At 27.2% G+C, this 23,607-nt stretch overlaps 1 protein-coding gene and 4 pseudogenes across 1 annotated transcript; 4 read left to right on the top strand and 1 right to left on the bottom strand.

Annotated features, from left to right (window-relative positions):
- Positions 1-1,334: 1,334 nt before the first annotated feature.
- Positions 1,335-2,263, bottom strand: LOC126554872 (THAP domain-containing protein 2-like; annotated as a pseudogene).
- A 5,287-nt stretch (positions 2,264-7,550) lies between these two features.
- LOC126554871 (uncharacterized) lies at positions 7,551-8,535 on the top strand. The gene is made up of 2 exons (XM_050209879.1): positions 7,551-8,024; positions 8,393-8,535. Exons 1-2 carry the CDS (start codon positions 7,727-7,729, stop codon positions 8,533-8,535), a joined length of 441 nt encoding a protein of 146 aa, XP_050065836.1. The 5' UTR covers positions 7,551-7,726.
- An 854-nt stretch (positions 8,536-9,389) lies between these two features.
- Positions 9,390-10,794, top strand: LOC114125640 (uncharacterized; annotated as a pseudogene).
- A 3,326-nt stretch (positions 10,795-14,120) lies between these two features.
- LOC114131871 (KRAB-A domain-containing protein 2-like) lies at positions 14,121-14,866 on the top strand (annotated as a pseudogene).
- A 5,834-nt stretch (positions 14,867-20,700) lies between these two features.
- LOC126554878 (uncharacterized) lies at positions 20,701-23,226 on the top strand (annotated as a pseudogene).
- The last annotated feature ends 381 nt before the right edge of the window (positions 23,227-23,607 follow it).

Below are 23,607 nucleotides of genomic sequence, written 5' to 3'. Positions count from 1 at the left end.
TTTTTTCATGTGACAGAGAAAAAATTCCAATAGAAATGGATTCATTTTTATCTTCTAAATCTTGGCAGTTGGCATTTTTACTGGGTAAAACCGAATTTCTGTACAACATTTTACGAATAATCCATTTGAATTGAAGAGCAAAAGGATTATTGTTCCAACCCCCTGCAGATCTAATACATGAAAATGTAATTTCTGCATGATCTTGGGATGTTTTATAAGGTAGGAAATATAATAATGGTTCATTTTATCTTGTTAATAAATCTAATGCTAAATTTTTATAGATCAAAATATTAATCAAAAAACCTAATTCAAAGGTTTTCCTACGGTGTTGTAAAATATCCTTTTCCTCGCATTTCAATTGTAAGATATAACTCTTGGCGGTCTCAAATATTTCTTCCCAAACAAATCTATTACTCAATTTTATAGGAGACTTAAATCCTTTACCAAAACTTTTTTTAGCATTCATAATATCAAATAGTCTATCGAAAATTCTGATAAATTCAATAGTAGCAGTAGCATCTTTAAAATCATTATTATTTGACTGTAAGAATTGTAATGCATCAGCTATGCTGCTACTCAAAACCTGTACTGCTAAAGGAACACTCATTTTTTTGTTTTTATAAAATATATGTAATGAACTTAATTTATTGGCAAATTTCAAATTTTCAATTTGCTGAATTTCATGAAGTTTTTTTACATAATCAAATAATATCTTATTGCCTGAGTGAGATAAACTTAATTCAGCCATACAATTTCTACAAATTTTCATGAGATGGCAAGGGTCAACAATACAATAAATATTTATAAGAGGTTCATCTGGATGAGGAAAAGAAGATTGATAATTTGCATGATCTAAGCTACAACCTAAAATTGCATAGGTCTTTAAATTTGTGGTTGTTCCATCACTGGTCAGAGATCTAACTGTGATTCCAGCCTCATAAAGAACTGAGATGATAGCAAGTGATAATTGGCTTTGTACTGTAGCATTTATTTTATTAATAAAAAATAAGCAACTGGACACTTAAATTTTATATTTAGACTACTAATTATGAAAACTAGTGCTTCTTTGGCTAACACTTCATTGTCTGTGTGTGCAATGCCACTAAGATCACAATATCTATACACTTGTCCACTTTTATTAGGCCAAAATTCTTCTCTAATTGACATAGCATCATAAATCAAAGCAATATCTTTTACATGCAAAAATTTAGATGTCTCAGACTTTAATTTATGTTTAAAATAGTCAATTACTTCATGTAAAATACCAGGGTTGCAATGTTTAGTTGCTAACCATCTACGAATAGTAGAAGGATCTGGTAGTGTACTTCTTTGCCTTATAAATTCATATGCTCGTGGGGAAGAGCAATGTAACGTTAAACAAAATTCCCGTATTTCTTCTGAGTATAACTTATGGTTTGAAGCATTATTTACGTTAGCAATTTCATTTTTAAATAAAGCGAAAGGTAAAGAAGAATCAAATTGATTCTTAAAAATATCTTCAACAGTATCTCCAATTAAGTGATTATTTTTTAATAAATTTAACATTGCACGCATATTACTTACTCGTTTATCTCTTCTACTTAATTTCTGTTGCAAAATCCTTTTGTCTCGACGTAAATCATTTAATGTTTTTTCGAATTCTTCCCCAGTTAATTTTGTCTGTACGCCAACTTCTACAAACTTTGTCTCTGTTTTACAAGTAGATAACATATTATCATTATTTTGAACGGCTATTGTTGTGGTTGTGTCCTTAAAAATACATTTATCCAACAATTTTATCAAAGAACACAAAATTCCTAATACATAATGGCCATGTAATAATATAAAAAATATATAAATACTTGTTTTTATTAATTGTATAATTTACTTATTTCTCGTTGCAGAATTCTCCTTTCTTTAATTTTTGGAGTTAAATGATTTGGGAAATTAAATATAGTTGGTACAGCAGATTTTATTAACATTTTTTTCCCACTTACAATTGCTAAAAAGAAGTCAGTTTCATTGAAATGTAAACTACATAAAGTTGTATTGGAACTAGGTTTAAAATCTTTCCTTCGAACAGCATGCGCCCATTTTTGAAGCCTCTCTTTATCTTTAAGAGGGAATCTTAAATATTATAATAATAGATGTAAATCTATTTAAAATGATCAATGAGTAAAATTAATAACACTATATAATAACTTAATACTAACTTGTGAAATGATAAGTCTTTTCTAACATCACTAGAGCTAGCACAATTAAAGGCACTACAAAAATTCACCATTTTAAGTCTTAACTGCACAGTACACACTATTTTAATTTTTTTTAAATCTTTGAAAACGCAGAAGGCAGAACAAAAGTCAAAACACTCAAAACGTTAAACGAACAACGAATTTAAAATGTATTGGTAATCAATTCATATAACTATGTGTGATAAAAAAAGATAGCAACACCATTCTTATCTGCTGTCTTTTTCTAACACGGTATCTCGGTTATGTTTACATTGGTCTTATAACTGGTGAGCATTCCAGTTATCATATAGAGTTCAATGGTTACAATCATGAAGATTAGAGATAAGGAGACCAAACTCCATGTACAAAATATGGCCCGACAAAAGTCGCACGGTTATTCTGCCACCAGGAGAGCGTCGTTCGATTAGAGGGCTATGTTTTACCACATATTATATGTATTTTACTATAAATGTACGTTATTTTTGTAATTGAATGAAATATAAATTATCATTCATTACTTATTACCTGCTTATATTTAAGTATACTTAAATATACAAGTAAAGTTCAAAAGATGTTTCCTGTAAAAAAAGTTTAAAATTCAAAATATTATATATAATATATAAATAATAATAATATAAATAATAGATTTTTGTTGTTTGACATCTAAAGCATAACCAGTATTACACCCTGGTACAAAACAGCACTTAACCATTTTTAATGTTTAGGTAAAAAAAATAAAAAATACAAAGTACTCTGGTTTTATGTATAATTATTGTATTTAAATAATCAAACAAATACAAAATAATAATACAAATTATTTGAAACCTTATCTTTATAAGGCCACTTTATAAACGGGCGGCTCATAGGAGTTTGGTCTCCTTATCTCTAATCTTCATGGTTACAATACTCTTGTTATCACAGGCGCTGTCCGCTACTATTACCACAGAATAAACAGAAGGGAATCATTTTTCATTTAACATAGGGTAAATATAGTATACCTATATAGTATTTAACATATTCTGTGCTATTACTATTATCATTGATTATAGAATAAACAGATAAGCCATGGTATAGGGAAAAACGGGGATAAAAATTATGATATTAAAAGTTGATAGAGAGATATAGATAAAGAAAGAATATAATATATTATGAAGGAATCTTGGTCTATAGAGAATTTCAAATATGATTTAATATTTTTAGTTTGGAAATTTTAGCTAACTGAGACGTAGTTGAGTAACTTTGAGTTTTTTTTAAATATTTTACAAATCAATAATGTGTCTATAATATACAATTTATGTTCTTTACAAGATTCAAGATCATCTAACGACTTTTTAATTGAAATATCGTTTTGTTATTTTAAGTGTCAATTTGAATTTAATTTTTTTTTATGTTGTATTTTTACAAAATTGTTTTCAAAAATTTCTAAAGCACGATTTATTATTTTATTTAATGGAAATGATGGTGCCTTAAGTCCCCCATCTTGGTCAAAAGATGAATAATTTTTGTTTATTAAAAGAAGTTGTCTTTTTCATTTAAATTTTTATCGGTAAATAAATTATTTTTACATTGGTGGCAATTAAATTTTTTATCATACTTGTAAGCAAGATACCCGGCAAAATAAGTAACCGTACAGTCTTCCAATGTAATTTTATTTGTTATAATCTCGTCTACAGGGCACAACTCTTCAGTATTAAAAGAAATATTTGATTCAGTATCAGAAGACGTATCTAGTATAATATCAGTGTTGGTACTGTCGTATACGCCGATTACTCGGACGTATACCAAAATAAAGTTAAACACAAAATAACGCAAAATACTTTATTTGAAGTTTGAACACGACGTCCGGTGGTGATCGAGTCACACGATCACCACCACTGACCACCTTTGCTGTCTTAGCCATCTCACTTATATATTACACTTACAATCGAATTACTATCGATTGTTCTACATTTTTCTATTACTACGTTAAATTTACAATTATAGATACTATGATTATTGTGTAATTGTTATTTTAACCCGATTAGTAAATTATTAAACAAATTTATTTACATTTCTTATTATTATATCTTGCTTACTATGCTAACTGTAATATAAAGTTTACTGGCACCGAATTGCACAATTGTTATTTTAACCTATTTCTGTGAATAATTAACTATTGCTTAACTTATTGAATTTTACTGTTTTACTTATTATCCATAGTTTTTCTTAACTTATTTCTTACGTACTAACATCTCTTATAAAATATTCATACATATAATACAACAGTACATAATGGAGTTACTACGTCAAATTGTATAGTGTCATGGTCATCGGTTTCTTGGGGTGTTTCACAATTAGTTCCTGTCAAAGTACATATAGAAAAAATACAATTACTTCTAATGGAAGTTCTTATGGTTCGCGCTGTCGGATTTTTATTATACCCCCCTTTTTGCCGAAAAATACTGAATAAGTTTTCTAGAACATCCTGGTTAAGCCGATTTGTTATTAAAAATGCTATATTATTACATTTTTCCTCCTCAAAAAATTGTAAAATTGCGTTTATAGTTTGTGTAAATCCTCTAAAACACGGTGGTTGGGAAATTTTTCCTTTTTTAATTTTTGTCAAGTTTAAAAAGTATTTTGAAGCTTCTAATAAGAATGTTTTAACCGTTCCTGAATGATTTAATGCTGCATTATATTGATTATGACTGAAAAGTGACCTACTGTTTAAGCAATCAAATAAATTATTCATAAATTCGATGAAATCGGCAGTATCAAATGCAGTTTTACTGAGAAGTTGTTCAGTTTCTGCACAAGTGCGGATAGCTGAAGACATAGAATGACTGAAGACTTAGACGGCTAGCTTAACTCGCATTTTTTGGAAAGAAGTTGGGTGAATGTGTGAATCTGTAATCTTAATTAGTGCTTTACTTTTTTTATTTGATTTGTCTGTTTTATAAGTTTCTTTAATGTCATTAAATGAAAAGATTTTGTTATCTTTTTGAAAACAAGCCTCAATAAAATTGTTACGTACACTTTTTAATAAATACGGAACATCATATAATGTAAATATTTTATGGCCATTTACAAAAAAAAAATGGATTTTCTTCAGAAATATTTGGATGGATTAGGATGATCGGGTGTATGACAATTAATTAAATCAATCAAATCTTCTAGAGCTCTGCTTGTCAATTTGTGACGCAACGCAAATGCAAGAAGAAGTAGTTCACTCTCCTCAGTTGTAACTTTGCTATTATTAAAATAACGTGTGGTAGTTTCATCTGCCAGGTCCTCGGCCAGGTCACTATTGACCTATTAAAACATATTTTAAAAACATGCGTTCTTTAATTTATCATGTAAATACATCACAATAATTATGCGTTTTATTACCAGAAATTCCTGTTGTGCATTATCATTATCTTCAATATTTTCATCAATTAGTACATTATTACTATCTAAATCTCTTTCCGAAACATCTATATCTACTGATAAAGCATCTGTAGAATCATCTGTATGATTTCCATTGGGCTGTAAAAATATAAATAGGAACATTTTGTATTATTTATTATTACACAAATAACCCAAAGTTAAATTCAAAATCCCTCAAAATTTGCTTGTGAAGTAGTTTAATTTGTATATATACAATTATACTTACTAGGTACTCTATTTGAATTAATTAAACAACAATATATTTAGATATTTTAGTACAAAGCTGGGTAAATAAATAATTTTTTTCAACTAGTTAATGTTAAGCTACTTTAGTAGGTACTTTACTTTCTGAAATTTGCCAAATTTCTAAGTTAGTTACATGAAAATAGTCTTTAAAGTCAGAGTAGAAGTAAGAAGTTAGTTTTTTGTTTTTAGTTTAAAATATAAATTTATAAACGGGTTTGTTTAAATGTAAAGTATTAATATTATACACCGACAATAGCGCACTAACACACAATAACCACCAAAATGTAAATACTATTTATATATTTAGGCTATATTGGTTATACTTTGTAATATGTATTATAAGAATTACAAATTATAACTAATATAAAGAATTTATAAGAAATAATATGACAATAAAAATGTTATTATCATAAGATTGAAATCTCAATATTCATTAACTATCGTTATTACAGCTGCAGATATTAGATTTAGGTAATAATAGTTGGCACTCAGCAGTTTTACAGAACATTTAGATCTTTAAATGAAAAAGAACTACCTAGTTATTTATTGTTTTTAATGAGTAATATTTAATTATTTTACACATTCAATTCAACTCGTTAAGTTACTAAATTATTATAAACTAAAACTTTCTAACAAGTTATTAGTGTCCAGCTTTGTTTTAGTATTACCCTGTTGCTTATAGATTATAATAAAATTCTTTTAATTAATATATATAATAATAAAACACAATGTTAAAAATGCAAATTAATAGTTATTTAAAATTGGTAATAAATAATAATAACTGTTGTTCTTATATACATAGTATTTATAAAATTAAATTAATAAAAAATAATTAATACTATAATTTACTTCATGATTCACTTCAATGGTTGGATTGATGTTTTGGTCACTATTATTATCATTTACATTATTGGGAGCATCATCTGCAACTGCTACCAAGTTTCTGTTTAATGCAGGTCTCAAATTATTTTCCTGAGTATACATAAAACAATACAGAATATTAAATAGGTAATAAATACTTAATAGGTGTACAGCATTTAATGAGACCCTAACCATGTGGACCTTGTCTTACATAAGATACAGTCTGAAGACATTAACTGTATAATATTAATGAAATCCACCCACAAACAATTAAAAAAAAATGAAATATATTTACCTGTTGTCTTCTAAACCATTTAGTTTGTCTAGAAACTGTTGGTGTTGGCGATCCATTATTTTCGATTGTAAGGTACTTTTTATATTTTTTTGGTACGTAATTATCCATTTCTTTTTATTTGTATTAGTACGTAAATATGATACAGAATTTATTTTTTACTTATATAGTATTAGAGAAATTATTTAATATAAAGAAAATATCATAGAATACGTGTCGACGTGTCGTGAGGCTAAAAATATTCCTTGTACCTATATTAAGTAATAAGTAATAACATTGATTATAATATTATTTATAATCAATGGTAATAACTATGATTTTTCTTTGTTTACATTTTAGTTTTTACAATCATCATAATATTGTGAAATATAAACTATTAATAACTTAATATGGGTATATAGCCCTGATACGCGCACGCACACGCCGCCGTTCACCGTTGGTTGACACCAACTGTACGTTACGTTCCAGGCACGGCGGCGCAGACCGCACAATATAGTAAACGGTTATAATATCCATAATATTCATTTCATTTACTGAAATAATATGCCGTAGCGGTTTTTGCTTTGTTTTAACGCGATCTATGTTATGGTCATATTCTGTTGCGTACTTGCGTCATTGTAACATTATTAACAGTTTTATATTGAGTGTTGCATTTTTTTTTTCGCCCGTCATTGTTTTTTGTTAAAATATCGACATCGTCATTTTTAAAATGTGTTCAATTAATGAAAATGAAAAATTAATAAGTGCTATGAGCGATGAAAACTGTGGACTATTTGAGTTTACCAATGAAGGTAATTCTGTGGAAGTTGGATTCTTATACTGGATTCAGACTACACCATGCACAGAGGATAAAATTAATAATCAAGATTTAATCAGTGAAAAAACTGAGATAGTTTTATTTTGGCCAAGTAATATTGATGTGACATATGCTTCAAGTATGGTTAAAAGATGTAAAAAAAAAGATATGCAATGGATAAAAGTTGCAGCTATACTTTTAGCACAAGGGAGTAAGTAATACAATTCAGTTTAAATAATATATATTACCAGTGGCGCACCGAGAAATTTTGAGTTAACAAAAGTTAACTGCTTTTTTTGATAATTAAATACATAAAATGTATTGTAGATAATACAGTTTATTTTAAAAATTTTAATTCAAATCTAAGTATGTACTGATATTATAATTATTTATCTACTTATAATTTACATAAGCACCCATTACACCAGTCATTTACACATTTATATCTCCCCGAGTGCCCGAGTTGCATTAGGTATTTAATAAATTATTAACCTTTCTGAGCGTCACTGTATATTACCTACTAATTATTCCAATCTATAACTTAAATAACATATTTTCTTACTTCAACTTGTTATACAGATTGGATTGAAATGTGTGAAAAAAGAAAGTATTATATAGCACATAATAAAATATCTCCATGTCGCTCTAAACGTCATGAAAGACATATTATTTTATCAGAATCAACTGTCACCGATAAAAATAAAATGGTAATAAAATATTGAATACAATATTATTTAGCATAATCTTTAAACTTTGTTTACCTATTATGAAATATCATGAGGTATTCATTAAAATAACTATAATGTTTAGGTTACAACCACAAATGCTTCAGCTAAACGTAAATATGCAGTGCTAAGCTCATCAAGTGTGTTAAAAAATTAAATTGCAAAAAAGGAGCAGTTGAACCATGCGGATCAAATTTTGAGGATCATGTTGATAAGTTAGAGGTGGGTTAAAATAATATAAATATTATTATAATAAATACAATTATTACACTTAGCAAATTATTACATTATGAATTTAAATTAGGTACAAATATTAAGTAATAAATTAATAATTTAAGATAAAAATTTGGTATTGATATGTATGAGGTCATAATTGAAATTAATAATTAATTTTGTATAGGTACATAATGTATATGATATAAATTATAATTTCCAATTTTTTAAATTTTGTTATAAAGTCTATACCTATCTAAATAAATCTAATAATCTAACGGTCCTTATAAAGTTTTGAGAATATGAGTAGGTAAACTTTTCCTACTTTTTGTCATGTTAAATGTTAATTAGGAATTGGTTGTTTAAGCATTTAAGCATTGAATATACTTTCAATCAATTAATAATTTTAAATACTTTGTATACATAACAAATATTTAGGTACCTTTTATATAAATACAAAAATTGGCCCAAAAATTATATGTAGTTGACTAATTAAGTTAGTGTGTTGCTTAATTTAAACTTTATTCATTTGGTTTTTAATTCAGCCCCAAGAAGATGTAGTCTATTCATCAGATGATGAAAATCTGTCATTTCCACTTTCAAAGTTATCTAAAGATGATCTGATTATCAAAGTGAAAATGCTAATAGTTCAAAATAAAGATTTAAGGTCCACTATTGCTAAACAAAGAGTGATGATAGATATTTCTGAATGTAAGTATGAATATTGATTTATATTGATGTACCTATTTTATCATAAAATGTTGTTATAGTCACATATGTTAAACATACTTTAACATAATACATACATGATTATATTATAATTTGTTTCACTATTTCTTCATATTTATTATATTTACACCTTTTATTTCTGTTTAGCATTTCCAAGAATACACGAACTTTCAAATTTAGTTTTAAAAAATTTGGAAAGTATTACAGAAAAACAAAAAATTTCAATTTCCGCTTCTCCTTTAAAAGCTAGAACAAATATTTCTTCAATATCTATGGTTTCAAAGGTAACAAATAAAAATGTAGTGAAGGACGTTTCCAAGGTTGATAATGTGGATTTCTGTAACCTAGTGCAACCTGAATTACTTTCAAATCAACCCTACAATATATTAGAGGTGTGTAAACTATATGTTTAAGATAAATAAATATTATGTATATTTTACGTTTTATTAAGCTTAAATGTATTTATAGTTATTTTTCATTGTCAATTTATTTCAAGGATTTTAATGGTATTCAGAAAACTATTGTTATTGAAAAGGACACAGTTGTTGAAGTGAGCAAAGAAATTGTTGATAAACCAAATCAGTCAACAATTGATAAAATAGCCAACCCAAAGGTTATGGAAATTGTAAAAAAAGTTGCTTCTAGTGCCATGGACCAATCTGAGGTATTTGGTATACTAAGATTATACTAATATTTGTATGTTCATATTACTATAAGTAATAAAAAGTTATATAATATTTTGATATATTATAATCTTCGTTTCTTTATAACAATATGTATACTACTAAATTACTACATGTATTCTAATATTATTTTTGTTATATTTATTTTCAGGTGTCTTCAGAAAATTGGGTTGAAACTTGGCCTAAATCTGGAATAGAAGTTAACTCATTCGCGTTATCATCAATTAACCGTAAATGCCCATCTAAAATGATATCGGATCTTATGATTGTTTTATTCACCGACGATGAGCTACGCAATGGATCGGTTACTGGCAAAAAAAGTAATTTCATAAAAAGTGGAGAACTAAAAAAACAGCTTGATGTCCATTAAGTAAAGGCAATGAAAGGTATCAATGTTTAATTTTTTTTAATAAATAGATAAATTATACAGATTTGAAATAATCAATTATCCTGTTATACATATATTATACCTAATTATGATATTTCAGATTTTACACAAGATATTTTCAGAGATGTTACTGATGAAATTATAAACAAAGCTATAAGAACAAAACTAAATAATTTTTCAAAGAAACCAAAAGCCCTAAATTTCAATGCTGGTTCAGCTACCAGGCTTACAAATACCATTTAAATGTATAATTAATTATAATTTATATTCTCTATATATATGTGTGTGTGTGTGTCAAGCGTTAACACTCCGTTCAATTAGTATATATATTTATGGCAATAATTTATTTTTTAATTTTAATAAATTGTGGAGCATTTAGCTGTCGTCTTACTTACTTCTTCTACTAACCTTTAGTAGTAAACTTCTGACAATTTTCTAGTAGTAAACCACTAACTATCTTCTAGTAGTCAACTATTGACTGCTAGTAGTAAACTACTGATTATTTTCTCGTAGTTAACTACTAACCACTAGTAGTAAACTACTGATAATTTTCTAGTAGTTAACTACTAACCACGTTTTGTAGTTAACTATTAAAATTTCTTAGTAGTTTGTCCAAAAAGACTACTAAGGATTTTAAGTAGTTTTTTTTTAATAGTTTTTAGTAGTTTTTTTTCCTAAGGGAAGTGTCATATTAAGACCTTATGCTCATACATTTTGTAACACTTGCGCACTTCGGTTCATTGAAGGAAATATGAACAATTGTCCATTGTGCAGAATATTCACAGTGGAATATGAAAGCCTAGTGATATGAAAAAATAATTAGTGCAACAAATAGTAACAACTATATTTAAAATTTTGGCATTTCACCAACTTAAAAGTTTTGTTACTATATTTTTGCTACTTTATTTTATATATTTGATATTCAATTATTTGTATTTATATTATAATGTATATATAATGTAAATTCAAAAGTAGTTACTAATTATCATCAAATTTTTGATTGTAAATATTTATTATATTATTATTATTAAATTAGTTACTTTTCTTATTATACTATTAGGTACTTCTATACTTTATATAATTTTTCTTTAATAAACTTTCATATTATAATATTGTTTTATATCATATTATCAACTAATATAGTTTTTTTTTTTATATTATTTTTTTTATCATAAATATTTTATAATAATTCAAATTGTTAGATCAATACCTACCTATATATTTTATGCAATTTATTATTAGGTATAATGTATACATTATATTCTTTTGTAAATATTTAAGTATTACTTATATTATATAGTAGATATATACATTATACATCTATTGTTTTAATATTATACTAATACAAGTCTAGAGGAAAAATCTTATTGAAATTAAATAAATTATTTAAATGATAAAATTTCTAAAAATAACCAAGGCTGGGCAAGTTAATGATTTTTTTTAACTTAGTTAAGTTAAGTTAATTTGCATCAATAAGAAAAAGTTAAAAGTTAAAAGTTAATCAAATTTTTGGTTAACTTAGTTAAGTTAAAAGTTTATACATATATTTTTTTAACTTTTTAATAAGTTAAAAAGTTAAAAAAAGTTTTTTTTTATATGTTAGCGTTAAGTTAGGTTTATTTATAATTTAATTATTTATAAAATAACGTAACTAAGATTTTATTAAAAATAACTCGTTATTTATTAAGTTAATATCAATAAACATCAATTAAGTTAAAAATTAAGTTAATAAAAATTAAATTCAAAAAAGTTAAGTTAAAAAGTTAAAATTAACTTAACTTTAACTTTTTAACTCGTTTATGCCCAGGCTTGAAAATAACTATTTTGTAATTACTTCCATTATCTCTAGGAATATTAGTTATCAGATGTCTCGATACTGTATACAAATTTCTGCTGTCTACTAAATTTTTAAAATTTAAAATTATTAGGCATGCAGTATAATATAAATACATACTATTCATTGGAACAATTTCAATTTCTTTTGAGTTTGTTTTTATAAACTCTTGTACCTATGTATTTTAACAAGTTAAGAAAAGTGGTGAAGTCACAAAATAGGTTATTTTGTGATGTGGTAATGAAATATGCAAATTATAGATTTTTAAAACTTGAAATTTTCCATTATAATAGTATAGTCTTTTACAAAAGCTGAATGCTCAAATATAATTACAATTGTTGACTTATTAAGTTATTAGATGTGTGATTGAGGCAGGACGTCATTCGAAAGAAAACGGTGGTGTAACAACCAACCGGCATCTCAAAATAATATTTTAACTCATATATCAGATGTGGTCTTAATAGCTATAATTAACTAGTTGAGAGATTTTTATAATTACGATCTTAATAATATTTTGTTAGTTTGTTTGATCACTATTATTCACGTACCAGTTTTGTTTATCAGTCTTAATAAATTTTGTGTTTTCGAAATTTTCGTAGACCTTAAGATCTGTAGCGTAGCGTCATGGTTTGATGACTTGATCACAGAATACTGAATAGTACAATTTAGATTTCACTATGCTAAACATAAAATCAATTGTGGTTAAATAATTAATTTTGAAGACATTAGACAATGAATAAGGGGTTTTCAAAAATTTAGAGGGAAATAAAATAATTTATAGGTTAATGCATGGCGAAATTTAGCCATGGTTAAATGAAAATAGTAGCATGAAAAAATATTCCACTTTTTCCAATAAACATTTTTTCTAAAAACCACTATAACCAATATTAATTTTCTCCAATTGATAAAAACTGAACATTGGGTAATCTAGTTATTAGGAAAATTTAAACATTGGAAAAAGTTGTTGTTAGTAAAATAAAAATGTGATTAAAGTGGTACAGCCCCTATCTTTCAAGGTGTATTGATATCAATACACCTTGTGCTATCTTTATGTACTTGGCTTGGTTATTATCTAAATTAGATATGATAATTATAGGTATGTAATTAATTTATTACAAATTAGACCCACAATATCAATGAATGACCTTTTTTTTTTTTTACCATACAACAAAAAATTAAACTATTTTATTAAATTTTACTTCTATTAGTATCTACTAATTTGTTTCGGATAGGAAAATCGTTATATTTTCAACAACTATTCTTTATTAATCTGATTGTGTCGATTTGACACGGCTGTTGTAAACTCATAATTGTCACACTCACAGATAAGGATTGACGATAAAACTAAATTTGAACTTTGAACATCAACGAAAAGTAATAGATGATTATATTTTTGTAATTTTTGTATTATCTAAAAATATAGCACTTCCCACCAAAAGTATAATCGCGACCCACTTTAGGGAACTTCTGGGCTAGAATATTTTTACGATATATTTTTTTTGTAAATTTAATATTTGAATATATTAAATTTTATAAAATAATAACATTTTTTTTTCAATTTAGGTATTTAGTGTGTTATGAATACCTTTTTGATAAAATTAAAAAATTTCATGTTAGGACAGGCCTTGGTGGCAATGTAAAATTACGGAATGCGTTACATGATACGTATTATGTACCAAAACCACCAATTGAAATTTTTTTAACAGTATGTGAAACGTGCAATTGTAAAAAACCAATGAATAGGAAACTTGTAATAAAACCTATCACAACTGCAGATTTTAATGAAAGAGCACAAATTGACTTGGTGGATTTTCAGTCGGTACCAGATGGCAAATTTAAATGGATACTAAATTACCAAGATTGTAATTCTAAGACCATTAGAAAGTAAAAGAGCAACCGAAGTTGCTAATGAGTTATTATCTATATTGTTGACATTTGGAGCTCCAAAAATATTACAGAGTGACAATGGCCTTGAATTTGTAAATTCAGTAATTATCGAACTTAAAGACCTTTGGCCAGAATGTGTTACCGTACATGGTCGCCTTAGACATCCTCAAAGTCAAGGAAGTATTGAGAGGTCTAATCAGGATGTAGAACACATGTTATGAGCATGGATGGCTGATAATAAATCCAAGAAGTGGAGCGTTGGATTAAATTTTGTTCAATTCCAAAAAAATAGTTCATTTCACCGAACAATTGGTCGTAGCCCTTATAAGGCTTTATTTGGAAATGATCCAAAAATTGGACTAAGTACATCAAATTTGCCATCTGATCTACTGAAAAAATTAGCTACAGATAAAAGATCTCGAACATATATCTCAGATAAAGGAAACTAAAACACGATCAATGGTCTGCAGCATTTGTAAAGTTGAAGTGGATTTGCCACAATCGGAGATAGCTGAAAATAATGAAATTATTTGCCAATTATGTGATTCAAGCAAAAAAATACAAACTCAACGTGAACTTGGACATGAAAGATGAGATATTTGACTTTTGGCGGGTGGCGGAAAAGTTGGCGATTTTCGATTCGAAGTGTGAGATTAATGGCGACTTTTTCCCATACCCACATTTCATTAATTTAATCCTTCATTGCATTGTCATGTTATCCACACTACTATCTGCTACAAAAACTAAAACAATACGTTTATAACCAAGAAAAAAATCAGTATCGGCATATCTCTCGTCATTCATATTATCAAGCATACCTTTGTTTATGTTATACTGTGATGATATTACCTTATACCCTCCTAACCACCATAATATATAAAAATATATTATCAGATTTATTGTTGTCTTCTCAACATTGTAAATAGTTATTTTTAAACAATTACAATGATTATCGAGGGAAAACCCGAAAACTAGATATGTTGCATATACATAATAACTGCTACATACACGTACGAACAGGCACGGCACTAGAATTTTTTTCCAGGGGAGGCAGAGTGGGGCAAATATTTTTTTTACGTGGGCTAAAATTTTTCAACAAATACTGAGGTTATTTTAATGAAATATAAATATTTTCGTATCATATATAACATATATAGCTATTATCTATATAGTACATACGTTTTATATTGTATGCTCTAAGAGTCTAAACAGATAATATATACAAACTTTTGAATAGTTAAAAATGTTTTAAGAATAATGTCAAATATTTTTTTTTGTACCTTATGTAATAAAATATCTAATCACAGACCTTCAACAACTATATTCATAATGATGACATGATATACAAAAATGATAGTTCTTTATGACTTTAATATTACATACCTTTGTGAATGAATAATTATGTTTCTTTTACTTACCTACATTTCATAAATATAAATTAAAGTAATTGTGTTTAGTAATGAACAATTTGTTTCAATCATCTTTAATGCAATGATTTGGGATACGTTTATTTGTTCATTTTCATCTAGTAATTAGTACTCAATAAAGGTAATAAAAAATAAATAAAAGATTTTTTCTTATTTTACAAATTTCAAAACACATTTTATTGAAATTGTAGTAAATTTTTTCCTTATTAGACAAATAATAAATTTAATTTATTCCTCATTTTTTTTCGTTGTGACAAATATATTATATAAGCTAATTATTGATATTTTACACAATATCTATCGTACATATTTTTTAGTGGGGAGGCTGGCGAAGGGGCTGATCTGTTTTCTGGGGGGGGGGGCTAGAGCCTAACCCACCTTGCCCCCCTTGGCGCCGTGCCTGCGTGCGAACTACGAACTACGAAGTACGTAAAAAAAAAATCACGCATTGAAGGTTTAAACTTTAAGCCTCAGCCCGCGGCCGTCAGCTTTTACTTTAGTCTTTAAGATTGAAGATTGGAAAATGGGAAAAATTGAAAAACTCAGAAAGTATAGAAATTCATGGGAAAATGAATTATGGGCTAAAGGTAGGCTATGTTAATATTTTTAAACATAATATAATCGGTCAAAACTCAAAATAGACTTTTTGTCTCCACCGTCTCCAGAATTTTCGTCCGGGATTCAATATAACCAGACCAAAATTAATTTGTATAATTTTCTTAATTTTTAAGGTTGGTTAGCACCAGCTGATTCAACTGCGAACACACTTGCGGAGGCTTATTGTAAAGTATGCCGTTCATTTTTGAGGGCACATGTAACCGATTTGAAAAGGCATGCAAAAACAAAAATCCACAGTGATAACATGGTCCAGTTGAATCCAATGAAAAAAGATCAGTCTGTATTAAGTAACATTGTTAAAATATCTAACGAACAAAAAACTATAGATTTGAAATTAGCTGTCTATGTAAGTACACACACTTCAATTATGAGTGTCGATCATTTGGGTGAAATATTGAAAGTGCTTGGGAAAGGTACTGCATTGGCCAATTTAAAACTTCATCGAACTAAATGTTCTTCATTGATTCAAAATGTAATCGCACCAGTCTTATTTGAGGAACTTGTGCAAGATATTGGTACAAATTATTTCTCATTGATTATTGATGAATCCACTGATGTTTCCGTATTCAAATACTTGTGCCTATGTATTGAATATTTTAGTTCTAAAACTGAATCTATAATTATTCAATATTTAGGCATTATAGAAGTTGTTAGTTGTTCAGCTGATTCATTGTATGACTATATATGTAATTACATGCAGGTGATAGGTTTAAATTTATCAAAGTTGATTGGCATAGGTACTGATGGTGCAAACAACTTATGTGGAAAATATCATTCTCTTTTTACCAATTTAAAACAAAAAAGTCCAAACTTGCAAATCGTAAGATGTATTTGTCATTCTTTGAACAATGCTGTGTCAAAAGCATCAGAACAGTTTCCTAGTACTATTGATTACCTTTGCAGAGAAGTGTATAACTGGTTCCATATAAGTCCAAAAAGAAGGGATGAATACAAACAAATGTTTGATCTTCTTAACTCTGGTTTGAATAAAAAATTTCATAATTTTCATCAGATATCTGGCACACGGTGACTAGCACGCAGTTTTGGGGTTAACACCATTCTAGAACACTGGCTAGAGCTTAAAACTCATTTTTCTCTCATAGTTAAAAAAGAAAAATGTTACGCTTCACGAATTATACATGAAATGCTACATGATGAGACTAATTATCTTTATCTTATCATCATAAAACCTATTTTACAAGAATTAAATTGTTTAAATTTGACTTTTCAAAAGAATTTTGTGGATCTTGGAAGGCCTTATGATGATATTTGTTGTTTATTTATTTTTTTGGCAAAGAAAATTATAAAAGAAACTGTAGTATCAAAAGGATTTGAATATTATATATATAACAATATTAATGATGATTCTATATACCGAAATTGGAGCAATTGTGATTGTGGAGTGGGGTATAACCAGTCAATAATTAATATTAATTTATCTCAAGAAAAGAAATCTAATTTACAGACACAAGCTTTTAATTTTATTAAACAATTACTGTATGAAATAAAAAAGAGATTGCCCGACAATATTGAATTTTTCAAGAAAATGAAATTATTTTCGCCTACACTGTGTTTAAGCCAATTGCATGCAAATTTTATAGATTTACCTTTTGTTAATTTATTTTTAAAACCTTCAGAGATTGCATTGATAGAAACGCAATGGGAAAAATTAACAACAGTAACATGGAAAATGTACCTAAATGAAATCCAATTAAATGATGCCAACTTATTTTGGCCAAAAGTTTATAACTACAAAGATGCGGGTGGTAATTTTGCATTTAGGGAACTGTCAGAATTCGTTCTAAAAGGTCTTTCGTTGCCTTCAAGCAATGCTGTAGTGGAGCGAGTTTTCTCTATAATGAATACAGTAAAAACGAAGTCTCGAAATCGTATAAATGCAAAAATGTTGGATGCATTATTAAGAATAAAAACTACATTTATTTCTACAAAAACATGTTGTACAGAATTTGTACCACCTAAATCAATGTATGACAAGTTTAATTCAGATATGTATAATAATAATAAAGATGTGAACACTGTAGTTAATAATGTAGAATCATTAGACAATGATTTTAACGATGAATTAATTAATATAGTTAACGAAATAAGTTTACCAGATTTTTATTAAATTTGATTATAAAATCATTACCAAGTCAATTTTTTGTATGTTAAGTTTATTATAATATAACTATTTTTTATAATATAAAATATAAAATGTTGTTTTCTTTATAAAATGTTACATTGGTCAAAAGAACTTATAATTTATACTGTTTATACTGTTATTAATAAAGTTGTTTTTTTTTTTTTTTTGTAATTTGTTAAATTATTTTAATTTTAGAAAATTATAATCAATAGTTAAAGGTCTTAAAAAAGCATAATTTGTTTCATTTGGAACCGTTTAAATAGTTATAATTTTATCTTTATTAATAAAGTAACAAAATGACAAAAATGTCAAATGGTGTTGGCCAAATCCAATAAAGTGAAGTCGAAAACATTTTTTTTTGAAATTTTGGCGATAGATGGCGATAATTTTTAAAGCTTAATTTTGGCGGTAGATGTCGTTATTTGAAAAGTAAATTGGCGATTTCCTTATCAATAATTCTGGCAACACTGTCGTCAACTACGTTTTTCGCCGGGGCAATACAGTTCTCCTACACATTGATAAGAAACTACTTGGGGGAATTTAAAATTTTCAATAATACCAACTGTCTTTTTTCAGAAAATTGAAATCAAAGAATTTAGTGTTATATAACCATACACACTGCACATATTATAATACAATTTAAAAATTAAATCTAGATTTATTTTTATATTGTAATTTGTAAACAAGTTATTTTCTGACTATTTTAGATAATTTTGAAGATAATAATATTATCTAGGTGACTAGGTCAGTGACCGGCACGGATTACGATTTGTAGATTGAAGAATAAAATTATAAAATTATAAGTATTATTATAATACTAATATTATGCGATGTATAAAAATTAAAAAATAATGATATACACGTAAACCAAATAGGTAGTCAATAAAGAAGTCAATAATTTTCAAAAATAACACACGTAAAATTAAATAACTATTTAACCAATGAGTCAAGACTATAGTTCCGTCCAGTGGCGTATTTACGGAGGGGGGGGGCTCCATGGGGTCCAGACCCTCCTTGGCTCCATAAATACGTATCTAAAGTCAAATTTACCTATATAATATATATTATTTTCTGTGCAATTATAAGTTGTAACTTGTAACCATATGAAATTCTATTTTTTACTTACCAAATCGGGAAAAAATGTTATCATAAATTGCTATGCTTGGTTGACACATTTCGCCAGTTGGAAATAGGGTTTGAATGTTTTATTAGTTCAACATTTACTGATGTAGAAAAATATTATTTGAGAATTTGGTTGAGTTTTATTTACCACCAGTGGAAAATGATAATGCTATGTTGAAATTAAAAATAGCCAGTCAAGACATAAACTTCAAAAGTGGGTTAGAAGCACTTCTGAGCTGCCCAAAGAATGACTTTTCTGAATTAGTTTTTCAGTAGACACAAAAAACACATTTTCAATGATTTACTCATTACTCCCACTAAAATGTAATTTGAAACATTTTTATTTTATGTAATTTGCATTAAACAATTTTTAAAACATTAAAATTCAATGTTTTTTGAATATTTAGTATTTTACATAAGATACCTACGCTTTATTTGACACTGATATAGTTCCTTTAGGGGAACCTTAAGGTTATGTTAAAGGGGCCCTTAAGCTCCGGGTGCCCATGGGCCTCTGCAAAACTTAAGAAGGCTCTGGTCAAGTTATACCATTGGTTATACATTAGCCCACTTTTACAAAGTATAATCAAATGTTGCAAACAATAAAATTATAAATTAAAATGTATTATATAAAATAAAGCTATAAAATATTTATATAAAACCGTTCGTCATTATCTCGTTATTTATTTCGTTATATAAAATAATCAGATCAAAATAAACAATCAAAAATTATATCTATCAGTAAAAGAGTGCTAATCTTTATTAGCATTAAGTCACGATAGTAAAGATATAAATTGGGTAGAAGAACGTATACAACAAGCGTGTCGTAATTGCAGTTAGACCGCGATCTACGGTGAAGCGCATACGACTTAGCATACCTAGCTTTAATTTCTCATTATGGACCACAATTACGCAGCTAATGACCCGGAAGTCGAAATTGACGGTAAGTTATAAATATTTTTAAATAAGAATATTTTTTTAAATTTTGGTGATTGTGAAATGTAGCTTTGTAGGTACATAATTTTAATTATGTAACAACAAATCGAATTATGATTTTATGATTTATTTTACCTTTTTTTTTTTTTTTTTCCTTTAAGTTCATTTTTCGGTATTTTTAATTAAATCCGGCAATTAATATATTTGAAAACTTTTTTTTTGTTTTCACAATTATAGTTGTGCCTATTATGAAATATAATATATCAACTATCATTATTAATTTTTCAGATCACGATGAAAACGTAAATATTTTACAACAGGAAGCTATATCGACTTATTCAACATTGCCTGGTGTTCAACTTAAATCTTTAGTTTATGTAGATAATTTAGGCTATAGATATTACAAAAATAATAGCAGGAACAATAAAATGTAAGTGCAGCAATATGTCAGAAATAAAGATTTTATTATCTGTTTATTTTTAAATATTTAGTTACTTGGTATGTGAAAACCAAAAAAATAGAGCTGAATTTTGTCCAACTACAGCAATTATATGTGCGGACATGAATGAGAATTGGATAAGGACTAATCTAAACCATAACCATAATCCACCAGTAGTTGATATTCCAATGGTCCATTTAAGGAGAAGTATCGGAATGGCAGGAATAAGTTCTGGAAGAATGTCAAACTCGATACGAAATATTTATAACAATGAAATAATTGCGTAAGTTAGATTTCGTTGGTATATGTAACTTTTTTTATAAAAATATAGTCATATTTTTAAATGTTATAGAAACCCAAATGGTGCAAGAAATTATACATTTCTCCAATCTCAAGTAAGTGTTAAAAGAATGCGTCAAAGTCGTCGTCCACCAAATCCAGACACTATTGAAGAGTTGGCAATTATTTTAAATAATACGGCATATGCATCAACCCTGCAACATCCACCTTCAAGGTAGGATAGGACTAATTATTATCTTTTTAAGAAAATATTTTAAAATTTTATTAAATCAATTATATGTGTTTAGGTTTTATCAACAACTATTTGAAGCTGAGGGAGAAACTGTTGGGATAGTATTTTTTTTAATTTTGATGCCATTGAAAAGTATAAAAATGAGCTTCAATCTGTTAAAATTGCAGGAATTGATGGAACCTTTAAAACGGTACCAAAACGTCCTCCTCAGTTTAATAATGGTTGCCTACTTACCTTTCATGTACTTTTTAAAAATGTTGTAAGTTAATACTAAGTATTTTAATACTAAGTTGTTTTGTTCTTTTAATACATAGTTTAAGTTAATTATTTTAATATTTTTGTTTAAACTTTTCCAATGGTGTATGCTCTGACATCAAAAATGACACAAGCACATATGAATCGTTCTTCCAAATTGTTTATAGAGTTTTACCATTGAATTATGCTCAACTGACTATAATTACAGATTACGAAAGAGCCTTAATGAATGCTGTGAGAAACGTTTTTAACGAAAGCAATCTGCAAGGATGCTGGTTTCACTACTGTCAAGTAAGAAATACGCTAATAAATTCCAAAATTGTCAAGTTCTTATGCCTTCTGAATTTATAATAAATGTATTATTGTATTTATATTTTAAATATATTTTATGTATGTATTTTTTTTATATACAGGCTGTTATTCGATACTGCCGAAGACTTTAAATAGTGTTTTTCATTTATTTCAGAATAGTCCAGAGGCTCATCGAGTATTGAGAATGGTAATTTAATAAGTTATCTAGATAGGTACTCATTTTAGACTTTATTATTTGTATTATTTTTAAGGTATTGGCTTTACCACATCTCCCAGCAGAAATACAGCCTGAGTGTCAATTTACTATGCTTGAAGGGTTTAATGCTATAATTGAATATGCTAATGGTATCGAAGAAATATCAGAACGATTGCAAGTTTTTTTGATTGGATATATTCAAAACTTTTGGTTAAATCAAATTGGTGCAGCATGTATAACTGTTTTTGGGTAAAAAATCTGCTTCACTCTATAAATTGTCACCTACATTACATTTATGTGAACACACGGTATATTGTTTTTTATATTATACTTTTTAGGTCAGAAATTCGAACTAATAATTATCTAGAATCTTTTCATTCAACGTTACTATCACAACTTGGAAGGCACCCCAATATCTGTGATTATATGCGTAAACATAAAATAGTCTTTAATATTTATATTTGAATTATACTTGACTGTTAATATCATAATATTTTGTGAATTTTATTAACGATGGGAAAAAATGGTAAGAGTTATAACTTAATAGGCTAACCAGTTAGGTATTTGTATTAATTTAAAATTTGTTCAGTTTTAAATATTTGTGTTCGTAAGTTATATTAATTTGTTTATACCTATTATGTTATGTGAATTATTTTACGGGGAAAAAAAAGTGAGTGATATAACTAATAATTATGCTAACCAGATAGTTGTATTTATTGTATTTTATTTGATTAGCAAGACTGTTGACTATTGAAAACCAATATTACGTGGAAATGGACCAAGCTCGGAGAAATTTAACAATAAGAAATCATACTACACGGGTCCAACGAGCTGAAGCTTCTTTTAAAATAAGAAATTATATTCAGCTATTAAATCAAGAGCAAGATATTTTGATGTTTCTAAGAAGAGCAGGTCATACTATGGACGGTTATAATGAAGGACAGCTTGGTCCTCAACCATTGGTGCTGTTTATTTTTAATATAATTCAATAATAATTGTGTATTTTATATATTTTGTTGCTTCTTGTCTCATATTATTTTTAATTATTATTTTTTTTTAGCTATAATTCAGTCAAATGCTTTCAATTCTGCCTTTTAATTTTTATTTGTAGGTTATATTATTATTATTTTAAGCTACATGTAATTGTTTAGTTATTTTATAATATGTTATTAGTGACTAGAAAATTAATTGAAATTTTTTATATATTTGTCATATTTAAATACTTTTTTCATTTTACATTTTTACTTAATACCTATCAATGGTGGACATTAACTTGTTAAAAAGTTAAAGTTCAGTTAAAAAGTTAGTTGGGTAGGTAATTATTTTTTAACTTTTTAACTTAACTAATTAGTTAT

The sequence above is a fragment of the Aphis gossypii genome, unplaced genomic scaffold, assembly GCF_020184175.1.
Source record: "Aphis gossypii isolate Hap1 unplaced genomic scaffold, ASM2018417v2 Contig00631, whole genome shotgun sequence".
Lineage (NCBI taxonomy): Eukaryota > Metazoa > Arthropoda > Insecta > Hemiptera > Aphididae > Aphis > Aphis gossypii.
This window is presented reverse-complemented; position numbering and strand designations above follow the sequence as displayed.